This window comes from Apodemus sylvaticus, chromosome 8 (genome assembly GCF_947179515.1).
Source record: "Apodemus sylvaticus chromosome 8, mApoSyl1.1, whole genome shotgun sequence".
NCBI classification, from domain to species: Eukaryota; Metazoa; Chordata; class Mammalia; order Rodentia; family Muridae; genus Apodemus; species Apodemus sylvaticus.
Genome location: NC_067479.1, coordinates 90,963,025 through 90,983,743, shown reverse-complemented (window position 1 = coordinate 90,983,743; position 20,719 = coordinate 90,963,025). Strand labels below are relative to the sequence as shown.

Genomic DNA, 20,719 nt, shown 5'->3' with positions numbered 1-20,719 from the left:
AGCTGTACTGGAGCTCACTGTATAGAGCAGGCTGGCTTCAAATTCAGAGATCTGCCTGCCTTGACTCCCAAGTGCTGAAATTAAAGATGTGTGCTACTTGGCCTGTTGTATTTTATTTTTTTTAAGACACAATCAAAGCTGGGCTTTAAACTCTGTATAGAGTCAAGTATGGCCTTGGCCTTTTGATTCACCTCCCTAGAGTTGGCATTACAGGCAGGTACCACCACAAGAGTTTATGTGATACTGGCAATTGAACTCATAATAGTTTCATGAATTATAGACAAACTCTCTACCAATTGGGCTACAACACTGAGCCCAGATCATTGGAAGAGAATCTTATTCTATAGCTGAGGCTAGCCTTGAACTCACAACCCTCCTGCCTCAGCCTGTACTGAGATTATAGGTTAATATGTTTTTTCCTATTTTTTTCACGTTGTTGCATTTTTAGGGCTTTGCACTATTTCATGGACCCACACCACACCATTTCCATTGTCTCAAGGAGGGTGCTATCAGGGTTCTTTTTTTTTTTTTTAAGAATTATTTATTTTATGTATTTGAGTACACTTTAGCTGTCTTCAGACACACCAGAAGAGGGTGTCAGATCCTATTACAGATGGTTGTGAGCCACCATGTGGTTGCTGGGAACTGGATTCAGGACCTCTGGAAGTACAGTCAGTGCTCTTAACCACTGAGTCATCTCTCCAACCCCTCTACCAGGTTTCTTACATTAGAGGTCTCGGGGTAGTGATTTCCTTAACTTTATCTGGTTCAGAAGGTATTTTGCTTCTATTTTTGGAAGACACTTCATTTTATCTTAGAAAACCACCCATCCACAACGACAGGAAGCCAACACATAACTTCAGAATTGTTCTGAAGACATCATATCTTTGAACCCAACATGAAATGGGATGCAAGCAAAATGACATTAATGATGATGATCATGTACATACATGTTTATTGTGTCTCATAATACATACTTATTGTTGTGTCAGGCATTAGTGTATGCACAAGCCAAACTGGAAGCTTCAGGTAAAAAGCCCATTGATAATGTGCACAGAGATGACAGAGGTTCGTTAAGAGTCAGTCAGCACAGAGAATATACAACAGTGTCTTGACACATTCCTACCTACCGCAGTTACGGTAGCACTTCTAACCCTTCCCAACCTTCAACAACTGTTACTATTCCTAGACAGGGAAGGAATACTCAGCTGAACTGAGACCATTTAAAGCAGACATTGCCTTCATTTCAACAGAGCAAAGCTCCAGGAAGAATGGGAAACGGTGTGGGGGGAGGGTTCAGGGGGAGCATTCAGCAACAAAACTACGATGGCACCACTCTCCTCACATTCGTGTATGGGTTAGAGAGAAGGAGAGAAAAGAACAAAGTATCAGGAAATAAAAAGGACTTTAAAAAAATAAAAATAGAGGTCGAGGATGTAGCTCAGTGGTGTGAGTGCTCGCCTAGTATTTGATCCCAGTGTTAATAAAGAAAGAAAAACCTAATGAAAAAGAACATAAATGAAAGCTGCTAAGTGTGGTACTGCTCACCTATAGTGCTGTAATGCACTCAGAGCCAGGAGAGTTGCTCCAAGTTCAGTCAGTCTGTCCTATGCAGCAAGTTCCAGGTGAAACCCTGTCTCCAAAGGAAATCTCTCTCTCTTTCACACACACATACACACACAACCCAATGAACAACAACAATGATTCCAGATTCTCTTTATTGAGAATGTTCCTACAGTATGTATGCATACATCAACATGAAAGAAGCTCACGCCAAGGGTTCACCTTTGTTTTTTCTTTTAGCATGTACAAAGCAATGGGTTTCACTGTGGCAAGAATTGTGTGTATATGCCAATGTGCTGGCCCATGAGAAGTCCAGAGGGTGGCATCAGCTTGGCTGCCTTCCTCTGATGCTCTTACCTGAACTTCTACCTGCACAGGACTTCTCATTTGGTCTAAACTTCCGCATATTGGCTAGACTGGCTGGCAGGTATGTCCTTGGGGTTCACTCATTTCCAGACTTCCTCTCCAGGTGCTGAGGTACAGACACTTGCTCTCAGATGCTCTCCTCCTGAGTGCTAGGATTTTACATAGATGCTGGGGATCTGAACTCAAGTCCTTGTGCAAGCCCCTTAAGACTGAACCAACTCTCCTGTCCCCTCATTGTGACATTTCTTCAAATACAGGTGTATGTGTATACATGTGTGTATGTGCATGCAAGTAGAGGCCATAGAACAACCCTGGGTGTCATCCCTGGGAACACTATGCACCTTCCTGACAGTCTCTGATTAACCAATGAGGTGGGCTCCAAGGATCCTCCTATTGCCATCTTCCCAGTGCTAGAATTACAACATCATGCCACTCAACCTTACAAGTTTAATGGAGACACTCAAGTCTCCATGCTTGCAAGACAGGCACTTTACTGAGGATTTTCCCAGAAACCTTGTAATTTTTTTTGTTTTGTTTTTCACTTTTTTAAGACAAGGTTTCTCTGTATAGGCTTGGATGTCCTGGAACTCATTCTGTAGACGAGTGGCCTCAAATTCAGAAATCCGCCTACCTCTGTCTCCCAAGTGCTGGAATTAAAGGCATGCAGTACCACTGCCCGGCTCTCTCGAATTCATACATGAATATAATGTACTTTGATCATATTCATACTGTTAACCTTTTGGGTTGGGTCCCTTCCCCCATCACATTCTGTATCTCAAATATCCCCCCACCACTATGTATGCGTGTAATGACAGGGTCTCATGTAGCAACTTTACAGTGTAGAATCACGTGGGAAGAGGGAACCTTAATTGGAGAACAGCTTGAATCAGATTGACCTGTAGCCATGTCTATGGTAAATTGTGTTCACTGATAATTAATGTGTGTGGGGGGGGTGGGCCCAAGCCCACTATGGGTGGCATCATTCCCTTTGGCAGGTAGATATATAAAGAAAAAGCTGGCTGAGCATGAGTCAGAGAGTGAACCAGTAAACAGCATTCCCCTGGTTTGTTTCAGTTCCTGCTTTGACTTTCCCTCAGTGATGGGCTGTGACCTGGTATTGAAACCCTTTCCTCTCCAAGTTGCTTTCGGTCATGGTATTTATCATAGCAACAAAGGACACTAGGCTACCCCTTGACAAACAGCTCTGACTAGGTAGGCCTGTTGCTGACTGGGAGAAACGCCAACATTCCTGAAGAGAAAAGGTGTGACATAACGTGTAACGCGCTGTGACGAGCGTTGTTAAAGCTACACAGACTTGAGGGGTAGTTACCTCTTCTCGTTGTGCACTTGCTCATGCGGGGCTTTGGATCCTGGTGACTAACTAAGATTCCTACAGACAGCTCTGGGTTTGGCGAACCATCTTCCAATTCCACGTGCCCATTCTCTAAAACCAGGTGGTGCTCTGGATTTGGGGAAATCAAGTAAAAAAAAAAAAGGGGGTGCACAGAGAATGTAAAGTTGTACAAGCTGCTCACCGAGATGGGCTGTAGCTTCCTGTAACCACAAAGTTTGCATTCTTAGCGACTGGAGACTTCTGGGAATGGAAACTGAAGCAGTCAGTGGTAGTGACCACAAGCCAGAAACTGAAACCACATTCTAATTTTGCACAAAATTGCCAGCTCTGGCTGTTTTCGTTGTGTCTTGACTGCAAGGATTACATTTAGTTGTGTGTACTGTAACAGCTTCAGAACAGACTGAAACCCATGTAGCCTGCTGTTACTTGTACTACCTCTCAAAATGTCAGCACAAACGACTAACGTTCTAGCAAAGATACAGTGCTGAGTCAACAAGCCTATGCCACTGTAGGGACAAAAAATGGAGACTGTCCAAATTGTCTCTGAAGGATGGGCAAAGGAAGACCAGAGAACAAAGCAGATGTGTTTTCTTTTTCTTTCTTTCTCTCCCTTCCTTCCCCTTCCTTCTTCTTAATTTTTGTGTGTGATATTTAACTATGTAGCTGACTGACCTAGTACTATCTAGCCCAGGCGAGCCTTCAAATTGTAACAATTCCTTTGCTTCAACCTCTACAGTGCTGGCACTGCAGACAGAGAACTTGATTCTTCCCTTGACAAAAAACGAAAACTAGACTTACCATTTATGTGAATGCTGTGCCGAGTCTAGGAGTGAGCAGTATGTTAAAGAACAGGGCGGAAGCACATTATAAAGACAAAACTAGTCATATGCCTTACTGGACTAACATGCTGTTGGAAATGGTTGGTAAGAGCTTGAACCTGTTCACCTTTTTATAGACAAAACAAGAACCCTACTCTTTCAGAGAAATAAAACTATTTCAGTGACCAGGCAGACTAAAATTCCAGTATAGTTCAAAAATGAAACTTCCCTTCGCCCGTCCTTTTCCTTGTTGTTTTAAGGCATGGTCACACTAAGTAGTTCCAGCTGGGCTGAAACTTGCTATACAGAGTAAGCTGACTTTGAACTTGTGCGGATCCTCCTGTCTCTGCGTCCTAAGGGCTGGAGTTACAGGTGTACACCACTGCACCTGTTAGCTTCAAGTTCACCATCAGTCACTTGTGTCCGCAGTGAGGTTGGAAACCACAAGGAAAATTTCAGAAAGGAAACTCTTGCCCTTCAAGAGGTCAACCTGAGACTTGACAGTTGCCCAGCATACATTGTACACAGGAGGAAACAGTATTTTTAATGCAATTTATTTGAAATGCTTCCAGAAAAGTTTAAGGCCATTATACAAAAGTATTCATTTCACCAAAACATCCGTCCCCACTCTTCCCACAGGCTGACCCCAACAGACCTTTTCATAACGCACTGGCCACAGTGGCCAGCGGCTCTACAGAGAACAGTTCAGGTCTTCCTCTGTCCTCCAGTGTCCTGTCTCAGGTTTGCACTGTGTCTGCCTGGAGCAGGTTTATTCACTCAGTCAGCAACTTGAGAAACAAAATGGTTTTAAATAAACTTGTAATAGAAAAAAAAGAATCATCACGGTTAAAATCTATAAATATAGAAATGTGCTTTACAGGGTAGAACTGATCATGTCTTGAAAAATAACAATGTCATATACCTTGTTTTTCTATTGGTGGCTCTTGTCACACAGCTTCTTTCAGTGCACACGTGGCACAGTAAAGGGACAACTTTATATTTGCTGCTTTCTTTTCTGTAAACTTGATGCAGAAATTAACGACAAAAACTTTTTGGCAATAATTTAGAATCATCACTACTAGCGCTGGTGTGGGTATAATTTTGTACAAATCCCCTAAGTATTTACACTTGCAAGAAGCTGTTCTGTGTAGTTTGTCAACTTTTTTTTTCTCCCTCAAGTTTTTTCCTTACCCATCCTTGCTCTGTAAATCAAGGCTGAAACCAAGAACTTTCCAGTCTGGCTAGCTGACCCTGGTTAATGAGAGCTAACGAAACTGGCCTCAAGGGGAATTAGCCACCAGTCTGACCGCAGCTCAAGAACCAGGGCCCCGAAAGCAGAGCAGGCAATCCTGAGACCCTCAGGAGTAACTTCAATTTCCCTGGTTCTTACAGGAGGCTTCGGTGACAGTGACACATTTCTCACCCCCAAGTCCTTCTCTCTTGTTTGTAAACAGAGTCACGAGTGCAGTCACAGTCTTCTACTTGAAAACAGGAGTGGCTGAGGCGGATGAAACCCAATGTTGATGGGCCCTGACAGATCTCCCCTGGCCCGACGCTCTCTGGTGTCGGAGGCTAGAAATGGCTCTTCTAGTGGCAAGCCACTGGCCATGACAAACGCCTCCCCCAGCCACCCGCCACTTCAATTGAATATTCCGAGCTGGCAAGTGCTTTTAGCTCTGCTTTGTTTATACTGTGGAACTAGCTCAGTTTGACGCAGAACTTGTGTGTAGCCAAGGCTGTTCTTGAACCCTGTATCTTCCCGCCCCCAAGTGCCAGGATTGTAGGCCTGTGCCACCAGGCCTGTCCAGCAGCTGCTTTGGTCTCAGCCCTCTCTAAAGCCACCTCTGTTTCAGGTCTTCATAGATCATTACATTCGGCTTGCACTGGATGAAACCACAGGCTTCAAAACAAGGCTTCCTCCTCTGCAAAATTAAACCTCAGAAACCCTCAGGGACGTTTTCATGTTTTCTGGTTGAATAACACGGAACCCGTGTTCATTCCAAGGGTTAATTAGACTTTCTGCCTTCCCTTCAAATTCCATCTCAGTTCTCTGCAAAGCTCCCTCCATGCGAGGGCTTCAGCTACTATATCAGAGCTGGAACACTAGGGACGCATGGGACAAAGGCCTCGCCAGCCCAGTCCATGCAGAACAGTAGTTTAGAGACCTGGTTTGAAAGTTGGACAATCCAAAGTAACACGGTCAGTTCCTCCCGACTCATCTAGATGCTTGTGAGGTACAGCAACAGGGAAAGCGCTGCTGCAAGCTGACACAGACTGGGTGGCAGTTACAGTACTAGGGACAAGGAGCAGACACGGGGAACTAGGCCAACACGGGCACAGAAGTATTACAAAGTGCCTCTCCAAATGGGTCATGTGTGGAAGGCGAACACTGTACAGGTAAGACGCGGGCCTCCAAGGTCACAGCCATCCCTCAGACGCTCTCCTCCGGCCTACTGTCTGCACAGGAAGCGTCTGTCTGTTCCATCCGCTCACACTCCAGGCTGACCTCGCTGGTGTCCATACTGCAGTCCGACTCACTGTCCGATTGGTCCATCTGCTCAAGTTTTGTTTCTCCCTGTGGCTCTCCGATCTCAGTGCTGGGACCCTGGACCAGTGCCTCGGAGTCAAGCAAGCCGGCCTGCCCTGCAGCAGACAGGACTGTCTCTTTGGCCTGACGGATACAGTTGAGCCACTGCTGTTTGTTGAAGGTGTCGTTGGCTTGTAGCGAGTGGGTCTGACTTTGGGATCCATTTTTGAAACTGACTCTGAAGAAGTTTTTAACTAGAGATGAAGAACACATGAGGAGAAAGTCAGTGGGTAGGTATGTGCCAAGGCTGACAATACCACGCGTAGTGAGCCCAAATGTAATGGGTACACCCTGGGCCATGCCAGACACTGCGGACTACAGAATGTCTCTTACTGATGCAGGACTCTACTGATGTCAGTTCTACCCTGATGCCACTCTTATTGATTGGAGTGACATAGAATTAGCTAGGTTTTCCTAAGGGGATTGACAACAGCTGCCTGACTATTAGAAGCCCTTGGAGTGGACATGGGAGGGGCTGGAGGGAAGAGAGGTGGGAGGGGCTGGAGGGAAGAGGGGTGGGAGGGGCTGGAGGGAAGAGAGGTGGGAGGGGCTGGAGGGAAGAGAGGTGGGAGGGGCTGGAGGGAAGAGAGGTGGGAGGGACTAGAGGGAAGAGAGGTGGGAGGGGCTGGAGGGGTGAGGGGCTGGAGGGAAGAGAGGTAGGAGGGGCTGGAGGGAAGAGAGGTAGGTGGGGCTGGAGGGAAGAGGGGTGGGAGGGGCTGGAGGGAAGAGAGGTAGGAGGGGCTGGAGGGAAGAGAGGTAGGTGGGGCTGGAGGGAAGAGAGGTAGGAGGGGCTGGAGGGAAGAGAGGTAGGAGGGGCTCGAGGGAAGAGAGGTAGGAGGGGCTGGAGGGAAGAGGGGTGGGAGGGGCTGGAGGGAAGAGAGGTAGGTGGGGCTGGAGGGAAGAGAGGTAAGAGGGGCTGGAGGGAAGAGAGGTAGGAGGGGCCGGAGGGAAGAGGTGAGGGGCTGGAGGGAAGAGAGGTAGGCGGGGCTGGAGGGCAGAGAGGTAGGAGGGGCTGAGGAAAGAGGTAGGTGGGGCTCGAGGGAAAAGAGGTAGGAGGGGCTGGAGGGAAGAGAGGTGGGAGGGGCTGGAGGGAAGGGGGGTGAAGGGCTGGAGGGAAGAGAGGTGGGAGGGGCTGGAGGGAAGGGGGGTGAAGGGCTGGAGGGAAGAGAGGTGGGAGGGGCCGGAGGGAAGAGGGGTGGGAGGGGTTAGGTGGAAGAAACATTGGAGGGGGTGAAGAAAGGAAACTGAAGGGAAGAAGTGATACAATTTTTATTCAAATTAAAAAAAGCCCTATTTTAGAAAAACAATAGACAAAAAGATAAATAAGCTTGTCTATCTCTGTCCATTCCTTTATGGTTATTATTAGCATTGTTATTGTTGTTATTTAAGAGACAGGGTCTCACTATATAATTCTGGCTGGCTGTGAACTCACTATATAAAGCAATCTACCCTCAGACTCACAGAGATCCACCTGCCTCTGCCTCCCGGGTGCTGGGATGAAGATCTTAGGCATGTACCATTATGGGCAGATTAAGTTTCAGTTTTCCTAAGCAGCATTAGGCTTATTTGTCCAGGGTGTACGACTATATGTCTTGGCTTATCAGTAGTACTCGAAACAGTGCTCGCTACATAATAATTAATAATTCCAGGTAGAGATGGCTGTCGTGGCTTCTCATCGTTATTTCCTATTTAGTTAAGTCTTGAGATAGAGATGCCCACTGAGTAGGGCTGCAGATGCACACACGCCCATTCATTTAGCTTTTATTTCCTTCTGAGGTAGGCTTTCACCATGTAGCCCAGGTGAGGCCACCATGTGGCCTCAAACTCACAATCCCATTTTGAGCTATAGCAGTTGGGCTCTAGTTGACTCTTAACTCTCTTCAGAGCCACCTCAGAACAACTATAAAACCTTACATTGTGCAACTAGTGCCCACACAGAGGCTCTGTGGTATTAAGCATACTTTGACGTAGCAGTAGGAAACAGCCAGAGAGCAAACGGTGTGCCGGCTGCAGCTGCACACAGGTGGGCTCATGGCTAGTCTGCTACCTAAAGCCCAAAGCAATCTCAAAAGGAAAGCAGACGTGGGAAACTGAGGGCTCAGAGGTAGAACTTGACCACTGATCAACCAGGAGGTCAAGTGTCAACATTGGGATAGTTTGGTGTTCACTTTTCTCCAGCCAACCACTCCTTCCATATTTCTACCAAATGGTTCACCGTGTCACCACCCGCACGTACTTCTCTCGTTGTTGCTGAAGGCCCCACGCAGGGAGCCACCCAGCCGCACTTCTCCATCCTGCAGGTCTTCCAACGTGAGGTCCTTCACAGGGATGGGCTGCCGGTACAACTGATAGCAGAGCTGCTCGTTGTGAGTGACAGCTCGGGTGATCACCAGCACTTCTTGGAACAGGAAAACGTGAAGTTTCTAGAAGAAAAGAGCCCACAGGACTGTCCTGAGCAACCATCTCCTAAATGGTGAGTTTGTGGGCCTCTGCGGCAAGAGGTCTCTAGGAACTGGGTTCACAAGGGATCATGAGGGCATGCTCAGATCTGTTTCTAGGAAAACAGAAGTTGGGCAGATCTGAAGTATTTCCAGATACACAGATCTACTGCCTTAGTTTTGGTTCCTCCTTAAAGACCTGCTGGAGAAAGACTTTCTACAGTTAACTGTAGCCAGAGCCCTACTTAGATTCCAGTTCACAACCTGTTTATACACACTCAGCCAAGAGAAAACTAAGAGACCAGAATGAACAGGATTGGGGAAAGGAATTATTACTTTCTTGGCATCAATACAATTCTAAGAGATCAAGTTAATGATAGTCTACAAGGACAAGAGTGTATAGCAAAACCTAATAACAACTCTGGCTTCCCAAACCCATAAAAACAGGTGTTTCTTCAACTCTGGGCTGATCATCAACTTTAGCCAGCAGCTCTGACTGGGACGCTGCTTGCCTGCCCGAGAGGAATCTGGGCACACTGTGGACCCTGAGGAAGATGCCTCTCACATCTTTCTCAGTACCTGTGATCTCTGGAGAGTGTGATTCCAGGGTGTATCGCTGGCATGTGTTATAGGCAAAGAGAAAATCCCAAAAGGTGGAGACATGTCTCAAATCACATCGTACAAGCAAGCTGCCAGTGTGGAGCGGGGACAGAAAAAGATCTCAGAAAACAGAGGCCTGCCTCAAAGCATACAGCAAGAACCAGCTGCCTGCATGGAGCTGGGGCATATCTCTGGTGTTCAACTCCAAGCACCAGATCCTTGGAAATGTAAAGGCGTTAAGGTAGAATGATTGTAGCTCAGATGCTGGGCTCTGACTTTCCGGCAGAAACGTGGGAATGCCAATCCGGGACTCTCAAAGAGGCCACTCAAGGGGAGGAGTAAAGACTCAAGGTGAGAAGCTTGGTTTGAGCAGAGGAAGCACAGTCTATAGTATCCATGGTTTGCTATTTGAGGGAACAGAAATCTATAGGTCTCCTACCACACACATTCCACATACTGCAGACACAAAGAACTCTACAACCTTGGGTGGTGAGAAGGTTCATCTTCCTACCAGTCAGAAGCACAGGTAAGATTCAAGTGTAGCCTGTAGAGTCAAGGCTAGCCTGCAGAGTCAGGGCTAGCCTGGAACTGTACATTGAGTTTGAGTTTAGCCTGGAGAAAACTCTTGTTTCAAAATAGACAGACAATAAAAGAAAAAGAATTGTAAAGCACAAAATAGCCAAGCTAAGGCTTTCTTTGCCGAACTGCAGTGGGGGTAAAAAAACGTACTGAAGATATTCCTTTGGGGTGAGGAAAGAGAGGGCCTGGCCGTTGTATTCAGAACTTAAAATAACCAGGGGCTTTTGTTTCTACCACACTCCATCTGTTAGCTGAGGCAGGCAGTTGAGCTGGGATTGTCTGGGCCATATCTTACAAACGTCCTTCATTTGTAAGTCTTCACTGAGATCTCCGGCTGCTCTCAGCTCTCTTTCGCTGTCACTTCTACACTATTTTTCCTGCAACAAGATCTTGTTCCTAATGAGGTTCACACCTCCAGCAGGAGCCAAACCCAACCCCCTGACCCCTCCCCATCTGCTGTCTTTACGCTCCCTCCCTAGTGCCTGGGGAGCTCACCCCTCTGCCATAGGCACATCTTACCAGAGAGGCCTCCAGCCTTAGCTGGGGTGTCTGAGAAGGGAACAGGCCACCTCCGGGGAGCCATGCCTCTTCCTGATTCTCAAGACTTCCTAGAAAGAACTTTCAAGGAACTGAGTGCCACATCATGTAAATTCCCCATTGCTTTCTGGAAATCAATAAGAAGCAGAAAACAACCTTCCGGCAGTCAGGAATGTTCTGTGGCACAGATGTACGGTAGCTTTAGCAATTCTCAGTTGGCCCCATTATAAATGGTATGGCTGAATCTAAGGCAGCCCTGATTACAAGCTATTCAAGACACTTTCTGACGACGACGAGAGGTTCCCAGACCTGCTCACATAAGTTGAAAGGGTCTCTTTCTCAAATTATTAAACTTAATCAATCTCAATAGCTTCTAAATTCATTTTTTTTTGAGGCAGGTTTTCACAATGTAGCTCTGGCTGAACTGGAACCCATTTCACAGATCCAGCAGGTCTCATCCTCTCTCTCTGTAGCCCTGATAGGTGTTGAACTTAAATTTTTCCTGCTTCAGCCTCCCAAGCAGGTGGGATTGCAGTTCTCTGCCAGTACATTTGGCTCACTATTTTCTGAAGTCAAAGTGCGGAACACAGAGCTGGATTGGGTGGTATTACCCATAATCCCAGCTGCTTGAAAATCCTAGTTTGAAACTTGTTGGGGCAACTTAATTGAGATTGTCTCAAATTCAAAAAGAGAGGGCTAGACAAGTAATCAGTGGTAGGTGTTTGCCTAGTAGGAGTAACTAGGCTAAATCCCTAGTACCACAAAAAATAAAATAAAAATAAAAAATAAAATAAAGAGAAAAACAGACAGGCAGGCTGGGGGGTGGGGATAGAAATAGGGAAGTACCAGGGCAAGGCCCCCTGAGAGTAACTACTTACCACACCCCGGTTATTTTTCAGCTCTCCATGACAACACAGGACCCTCGAGCTGTCAATCAGGGAATCTTTCTGGCCTTCTTCCAAGTAAAGAAGCCGCTCTTTGTAATAGCGGCATTCCGATTCCCCAGTCTTGGTGTTGATTTCTGCCACAATTCCCTGAATGATGTTTATCTATGGAAACAAATAAGAATAGTAAAAATGGGGGAAGTGAGCCAACTGCCCACAACCAGAAGCTTGGAGCCAGCCTTGAGGCTACCCAGACACCACTACATCTAACGCCAAGAGCTGAGACCTATGCGCCACTGCAAAATACATGAATGAATAAATAAATAAACAAACCCAAAGCTTTTAATATACTTCTCACCACCACCACCAAGGCAGAGTCTCACACTGTGTAGCCCTGGATGACCTGGAACTCACGATGTAGACCAGACTGGCCTCAAACTTGCAGAGATCCACTGACTTACTATGCACCACACTATCCAGCTGAGTTTAAATACTGTTATCATATTTGTTTATATCATTTATGCATACATACATATGTTTACATCATATATTATGCCAGCTAGTGTTTTGTCACTCTGACACAAGCTACAGTCATTTGGGAAGAGAAATGCCCCTGCCAGATTGGCCCGGGGTCAAGCCTATGGGGACATTTTCTTGACAATGTTGGATAGAAGGGAGCCCAGCCTTTGTGGGTGGTGCCACCTCTGTGTTTTTTGTTTTGTTTTTTGTTTGTTTGTTTTTATTTGTTTTTTTTTTTTCGAGACAGGGTTTCTCTGTGTAGCTCTGGCTGTCCTTGGACTCACTCTGTAGACCAGGCTGGCCTCTGAACTCAGAAATCCGCCTGCCTCTGCCTCTGCCTCTGCCTCACAGAGTGCTGGGATTATAGGCATGTGCCACCACCATCTGGCATCGCCATGGCTTCTTACCAGTGAACTATTTACTAGTTGCAGCTGGCCAGGGGAACTAATCAACCTTTAAGCTAGTTTCCAGAGTTCCTGTGAGTGCCTAGGAAACCCACAAAGGTTTTGGCCTGGCTCACTATTTTCTGAAGTCCAAGTGGAACACAGAGCTGGATGGGGTGGTATTACCCATAATCCTGGCTGCTGGGGAGGCGGAGGCAGGAGCATGACTTGAATAATCCTAGTTAGAAACTAGTCCGGGCACTTTAACTGTGGTTCTTAATTGAATCAAAGGTTGAGCGCTAATTTGCCTGGGAACTGAACAGCCCGCCTGTCACGTGAAGAGTTAGAAACTCCATCGCTAAAGCGGCCGCTCCGACTACTTCCCACACAGCTTCTTTCTCTGCTATGTAAGAAAATATTGACAGGCAAAACAACGCAAACAATCAACATTACCACTCTACAGGCAGAATCTGTTCTAACCCACCACACACAGGGCTTTGTATTCATATCTACCCAGCAGCCCGAGGCTCTGGGCTTTGTACACTGGGTCTGGAGGGTGTTTATCCTGCACGATTTCAGAGAGTTCTAATTACATAAAGTAGACTGCACAGCAGCTGTGCATTTAAGTTAAATGTTTTGTTGTATGTCTTGCTAGGTGTCACCTGAAGGCAAGAACTTTCTGGAAAAGGGAGACAATGAAAAATACATCAGTAAGGAGCCAGCACAGTCTGGAATCCACCCTGTCCGTTTAGTCCCTCGTGGGACAATGCCATCCACTCAGCAGCTCCTGACATGAACCAAGCACAGCAGTGCCCGCTGCAGCTGCATCAACAGCCAGGCTGTCTCATGCAGGGGGGATGGTGGGCAGGATCCTTCTCTGGCTGGGACGAACCTTAGATTTTGAAATCATTAAATAAGTGGAGAGTCAACATTCTACTTTAAGAAATTCTCTTTGGAGCCTGTCTCAACAAATCAATCAAAAAATAAATAAATAAATAAAAATAAACGAAAATAAAAAAGAAGAAGAGAGTTCTTGGGAGCAAGTCCCATAACCTCTTCAAAACACTATTAAGAAAATGGAGTAATAAGGAGGTAGTTTATACGTTTGTTAAAGCAAACCCTACTTTAGATCTAGTCACAGAGTGAATGGATAGAGCCAACTCCGTGGGTGTAGAAGAGACTTGTTCAATAGTCTCTTCCCCCTCTTTGCATAGATAACGGAATTTATTCAGGAATGTGTGGCCAAGCCACAGTGGTACTGTGGATTTTCGTGTTTATGAAACACATCCATAACATGCAGGGCTACAGACATTTCACATGCTACATGGGTTGTGGAAAGGAGAGAGGAAATACACACTCGACTGTGCAAGTGGACAGATGGGAGACTTACTTTGTAGACACTTGCAAATGCTTCGAGCCCAGACCTGCCCTGAGAGTCAGGCCCAGGCTCAGTTTTTGTTTGTTTGGTTTGGTTTGTCTCGTTTTGAGACAGGGTTTGTCTGTGTAGCCCTGGATGTTCTGGAACTCACTGTGTAGACCAGGCTGGCCTCGAACTCCCAAGTTTCGAGGTGCTGGGATTAAAGGCCTGCGCCACCACTGCCGGGTGCAGGCTCAGCTTTTGAAAGCTTTATATACTAAGCACAAGGAAATGGGATCTGGCACATCCCCTCCTGTTGCAATCATTCTTATCCATTTGTTTTCTTAAATTCAAACCAGCTCACATGAAAAAAGAGGACAGTATGCTTTAAATGGTGTGTTCTGAAAAAGGAGAAATCTTCACAGTAAATCTGAGCACAGGCTCACGGGACGCACACAAGTCATTATTTAGAGTGGCCGGGGCTTTCTGCTGCTTGTATTCCTGCAGACTACACACTCACAGAGATGGGGTACAGAGAGGAGGCAACTAGATCACACTCTTTCTAGTAATAAAAACAGACATGGAGAAGTAAGACAGGCCTCATCCCTGGTGCCTGGGATCCCTCTCTGTGTGGGGAATGGGGCCCTGCTCCTTGTATGACAGATCTGGCAGACACTGCATGCCTCATGAATCAGGAGTCTGTGCTCCGTCTTCCCCATCCCTACATGGAGGCGCCTGGACCAGCTCTGTAACCGCAAGGCCTAGCCACAAAGCTTGCTCATAACAAGACAGCTCTCTGCGATTCCCACTGTAAGAGGGGCTCAGAGACAGGGCTAGCTTTCCACTTCATTGAACAGGACTATAAAGCATCAGGTACAGGAGCAATCTCACAGGCTGTAATCAGCGCTAAGCGAGATATAATAACCCGGAAGGCAATTATATAAAGTCAATCTACTGTGTACTTGGTAAATAGCATTGATTATTATTTTTATTATTACTATCAACAACAATTAAGCTCTTCTCTGGGAGATGACAGAAGCTTCAGGCTTCTGATTCCCAAATCACCTACATAAATGCTCCTATCATGCCCGATCAGAAATGAACCTTTTGAGGTGGTCTCTTAAAGTCTTTATTATCCTTCTATTGTTTTTTTTGTTTTGTTTTGTTTTGTTTTGTTTTTTTGGATTTGGTTTTTTCAAGACAGGGTTTCTCTGTGTAGCCCTGGCTATCCTGGAGCTCACTCCGTAGACCAGGCTGGCCTCAAACTCAGAAATCCGCCTGCCTCTGCCTCCCAAAGTGCTGGGATTACAGGCGTGCGCCACCACCGCCCAGCCCGGCCCTTCTATTGTTTCTTTTAAAATGTGTGTGTGTGTGTATGTGTGTGTGTGTGTGTGTGTGTGTGTGCCGTGATACTGGAGTGGAGGCCAACTTTCAGGAGTTGTGTCTCTTCTTCCAAAGTATGTTCTGAGAATTGAATTTAGGTCATTAGGCTAATGTGGTCATCTTACTAGTCTTCTTTCTGTTGTTGGTTTTTTGGTTTTGTTTTGTCTTTGAGACAGGATTCTGATCTGTGTCACACCTGGGTTCAAATCAACTCCAGGGATTTTTCCATGTTATATCATTAAAGTTTTCTAAATAGATTCAGAGTTTAAAACCCAGCTCTGTCACTTACAAGATGTAGCATGTTACAACCCGAGACACGGTACTCTCTGCTGAATAGAGAACCAAGAGCAGTGGTTCTCAAACCATGGTCTTGACCCCTTTGGGAGTCAAAGGATCCTTTCACAGGGGTTGCATATCAGATGTCAGATATTTACATTACAATTCACAACAGTACCAAAATTACAGCCATGAAGTACCAACAAGATAATTTTATGGTGTGTGTGTGGGGTGGGGGAGGCACCACAACATGAGGAACTGTACTAAAGGGCCACAACATTAGGAAGGTTGAGAACCACTGGTCATGAGACTGAGGGAAAGGGAAGCAGTAAAAGGATGTCCAGGTGTGAAGTTGTAAAAACCAAATCAGAGGGGGTGGGTTGGGGTGGTGTATATTGATCCCGTAGTGATCAATGAAAAGCTAGCTGGTTTTTAACTAGCTGTGTACCACAGAGGGTCCTCAAACTTGGGATTCCCCTGCCTCTCAGTGCTGAGGTCACTGGCCCTCATGAAGCCCATGCTCAATAAACATTTGCTGAAGGAGGGTGCAGTTGCTAGTAAGAAATTTGACCAGGCACTCCACTGCATGTGGGTACAGACGAGAGCTAGATCTTAAAAGGAGGTCCCTTCACGATGAGCTTCAGGCTAATTAGATGCCAATTCCCATTTTCTTACCAAAGACAATTTCTCCATTTAAATTCTTCACAAAGGTCTTAGTTCTCACAAGTTAGCCATGTTAATACCAGATTAGAATGGCATGAAAAAAAGTCAAGAAAAATGTAAAACCTGAGCTGGGTGTGCTGGCACATACCCATAATCCTAGCATTTGGAAGGTGGGGGCTGGAGGGTTGAAAATGGCCACGAGTTTGAAGCTAGCCTAAATGACTGGTTTTATACTAGCCCAGGCCTGTGTTAGCTATACAAACAAAAACAAATGGGTACACAAACACACAACCAAATGGATCGTAAGCTACTTTATGTAAACAGTTTGTTTTATAGGTTAGGAATCTGTGACATACCAGGTCTGGAACCCAAAACTGCTGGGCCCCATGAATAAAGTACCTACTGACCTAGCTGCTATGGAGACCGGGCCAGGAAGAGGGAAAGAAACAGGCAAACTCACAGCTTCTTCCAGGTGCTGCTGGTCTGGGTTATCATTTGGCGTGTGCCTCAGAATTTCTCGAAGGAGCAGAGGATACTTCACTAGACGGCTCCGGGGAATATCAAGGAAATTCCAGAGATCGAGTTTGCGGCTGAAGGGTGATTCTAAACAGCGCTGGAGGAAATCCTGCACTCTGTGGTCCTGCTTTTTGTGGTCCAGCAGGGCTTTGGCAGCCACCTGATTGCTGCAGTAGCTGTCGTAGGAGCTGAGACAAGGCAGCTGGGAAGGAAACATAAAGAGAAGGCTGGGTGTCAATGTCATCGCTATGAGGGGCCAGGTCGGCGTCGCTCAGGGATGAACAGACAGCAAACTGGTCTCCAGACCCAGACACTGTTCTTTTATCTGTAACAGTGGAGGAAAATGACAGGCAAGACACAAAAAGGTGCGTTTATTAGTTGTACATTCACTTTTTAAAGAGCGCTATTAGAACTTGTTAATTTTTTCTGGCAATTTAAACTGGAAACAAAAGAACCAGTATTGCAGATGCATACAGAACACACACACACACACACATACACACACACACACACACACACACACACACACACACACACACACACACATGCCAGTGCACATGCTCATGTTAGTGCTGGGAATTGAACCCAGGGCCTCGTGCATGTTTGATGCTCTACCTCTGAGCTACATGCCAGTCTCAGAATTTTCCTAACCCTTTCCAGGTATCCCATCTATTTCATTTTATGTGTATTTTTTTTGGTGTTCACGTATGTTTGGAAGACAAGAGACAACTTTGGCTGTCATGCCTCAGGTGCCTTGCACCTTGCTTCTTAATTTTGTGTGAGCTATACGTGTCTCCATATGTAGATGATGACGATGATGATGGGGGAGGGATATGTGTGCACGGAACACATGTGGAAACCAGGGGGCAGCCCTAGATATTAGTTCTCATCTTAGACAGGGTCTCTCTGTTGACTGCTGCTGATCTGAAAACTCCAGGCTCACTGGTCTGGAAGCTTCTGAAATCCAGCCCACCTCCTTTTATTTTGTAAAGCAAGACTTATTTTAAGATTCTCTTAGCTGGGCAGTGGTGGTACATGCCTGTAATCCCAGCACTTGGGAGGCAGAGGCAGGCAGATTTCTGAGTTCGAGGCCAGCCTGGTCTACAGAGTGAGTTCCAGGACAGCCAGGGCTACACAGAGAAACCCTGTCTCAAAAAACAACAACAACAACAAAAAAAAAAAAAAAAAAAAAAAAGAAAGAAAGAAAAGAAAAAGAAAAGAAAAGAAAAAGATTCTCTTAAAGAGACTTATCTATAAGATTTGGTGGCATACACAGAAAGCAAGGGTCAAACTCACAACTTAGGCGTTGTGTGGCTCTGTGCAGGCATTTCTACATTTGTTCAAGATCGAATGATTCCAAGGCGGCCTAATTATCAGGGGCCTCAAGAAGTTCAAGCAATAGTGTGATTTAAAAAAAAATAAAATAGTTGTAGGAATTATTTATTAAAAATCTTCTAAATGAGCTCTGACAGGCCAGGAAAGGTTTTTGGCACTACCTTCTGGCTCACATCACACTATCATGCAAGAATAGTTCCAGCTTAAAGACTGGAACGCTCTAACTGCACTGCCTTCATTCCAGTGAAACGGTAATTTCCCTGCCATGCCCATCAGTCACACTGTGTAAACACCACATCAGAGACTCAGCAAAGGGCTTCTCATCCCCTTCTGCTACTCCTCCCTCTTAACAGCGCCTTCGCCTGGCATGCTAGTGCAAAGCTGCCCATGGCAGTCACACGCAGCCAGTGGCCGGGCTGCATACCCATGGCGGTAACGTGCAGCCAGTGGAAGCCAACAAAGACACCACAACACTCTCTCTGTAGCATTCAATGTGAGACAGTGACAAAGGTCTCTTTTGTTTCTGTGTCCTCCGGATTTTACATTGTACCATTAAACAACAAAGTCTGTATTCTGAGTGAACAAATAAAGGTTAACAGACGATAGGAGCAGAGAACAGTTGGCGGTTTGGGATCAGTGCTCACAAAGAGTAATACCAGAATCAAAAAACACATAAAATTAATTAATTAAATAAATAAACACACAAGACAAACAAAATGCTGAGCATGGTGGCTCACACCTACAAACTTAGCAGCCAGGAAGCTTGAGGCAGGAATTGATGAGAAGTTCAAGACCAGCCTGGACTATATAAGGCCAAGCCTGAGTTTGATTCCCTGGACTAGATGGTGAGAATGAACCAACTCTCGTGAGTTAATCTCTGAGTTCCAAATACAAGAGAACAGGCTCCTACAAGCTGTCCTCTTGAAAGCCCACATGCATGCACGCACAAACACAGGAATGCATCACAGGGAACAGCTAAAGCCCAAAGGAACAACGTCAACAGAATACAAGTGGCAGCATTTGAAGGTTGGTTTTAAATGTTCTTCTACCACTGTTTTTATGCTTCTTAGTAAAATTATTGCCTTATCACGGAGTAGAAAAAGTCTCCAGAGAAGTAGTATTTAAAAGATTCATGACTGAGTTTGCTTCTTGGAAGTGCCTTCCTCCCTTCCACTTGAGTGAAGAAGCACACACACAAAACAACCTTTTGGTTTGTGTTAAAAACAGCTGCAGAAATCCTCTGCTCAACTTTATATTTTGAAGTAATGATAACTGGCTACCCCCCCCCATACACACACACAATTGATGCTTGCAATCTTCAGAATCAGTTCAAAATCACCTCAGGCTCTCTTAATTTCATTTCCACTTCCTCGCCTCTTTAAAGACCTGGAAATGACCCATGCTTATGAACTATCATGAACTCTCGCCACACTGTCCAACGGACCATTACTTTCTCTCATCTTGCCACTAGCTGCCGTGGCAACCAAGTTAAGCTCCGCTCCTTTGTTCACACCTGACAGGGTGCTCATTTCCTGAGCATGACTCAAAATGTATACAGATACCCAAGTATGTATGCACGCTCCTTAAAACTGAGGGAAAAGCTCAGTGGTGTAAAACAAAACAAAACAAAAAAACAGACTCTGGGACTCCAGCATCAGGTTCAAAAACAAACTTAGGTGTTTGTGGGTGACAGTTCTGTACCCCAGTTTCTCCACTTACAAGATGTGTATAATGAAGGCCTTTTCCCCTTTAATGAGACATATAAAATACACAGCCCAGAGTTTACCCTCTGGGTAAGAAGCATTAAGTACTAGCTGTTATTTCAATCTATGGTTTTCTTGTTTGTTTTGTGTTTTGTTGTTAACTTGTTATTGTTTAAGATAAGGTCTCACTCTGCAGTGTCTAACCTGGAATTAAAGCAAACAGGTGTGCCACGGTCAGAAGATGTCATTTTGTTGCAGGTTACCCCATCATCGGACTCTTCCATCCTTTCTTTTCCTTATATGATGTTTCCTGAGCCTTGAGCAGGTGAAATAGATTGGGGTCTCTGGAAACAGGGTGTCGTGCACCTCTCCCTGGCCTTGAGCTTAGTATAAAGGCAGATGACTCTGAATGCTTGATCCTCTCCTAAGCTCTCCCATATACATTCTTCTTATCTTTTTTTTAAGATTTATTATCTTAATTATGCATATGTGGTGGTGGTTGGGGGTGGGGTAAGTGCACGAGAATGCTGCTGCCCATGAAGCCAAAGGCCACCCACAAGTTCTTGATAGTCTGCTTCAAGAGATGTTAAGTCTTCTAGCACTTTGGGGGAGGAGCTGACCAGAACAGGTTTCAGATCACAGCTGAGCAAGTAGCTCCCAGCAGGGTTGGCCATCTGTACTAGACCTGCACAAGACTGCGCCATCAATGGTACATCCCCGGTGGGGGTGGGGCCACGAGGCTCTGCTCCTCCCTGAGGCCCTTTGGGCAGTTAGTGGTTGCTGGGGGAGGTATGTCACTTTCTTCAGAGGTGGGGGGGAAGCTTGCTCATGCTCTTGGAAACAATCTCTCACTCTCGT

The 20,719-nt window shown here is 45.8% G+C and overlaps 1 protein-coding gene across 6 annotated transcripts in view; it reads right to left on the bottom strand.

Moving 5' to 3' along the window:
* Nucleotides 1–4,639: 4,639 nt before the first annotated feature.
* Arhgef3 (Rho guanine nucleotide exchange factor 3) overlaps nt 4,640–20,719 on the bottom strand; it is a 292,328-nt gene continuing 276,248 nt past the window's right edge. For 5 of the 6 annotated variants that reach the window (XM_052189953.1, XM_052189951.1, XM_052189950.1 and 2 more), the window contains 4 exons: nt 16,768–17,025; nt 11,721–11,891; nt 8,925–9,111; nt 4,640–6,882 (listed from right to left, as the gene is read on the bottom strand). In XM_052189953.1, coding sequence (XP_052045913.1) covers nt 6,533–6,882; nt 8,925–9,111; nt 11,721–11,891; nt 16,768–17,025 — 966 coding nt within the window. In that variant the 3' untranslated portion in view covers nt 4,640–6,532. The remainder of the gene's footprint in view (nt 6,883–8,924; nt 9,112–11,720; nt 11,892–16,767; nt 17,026–20,719) is intronic. The other variant, XR_007979160.1, reaches the window with a different exon arrangement.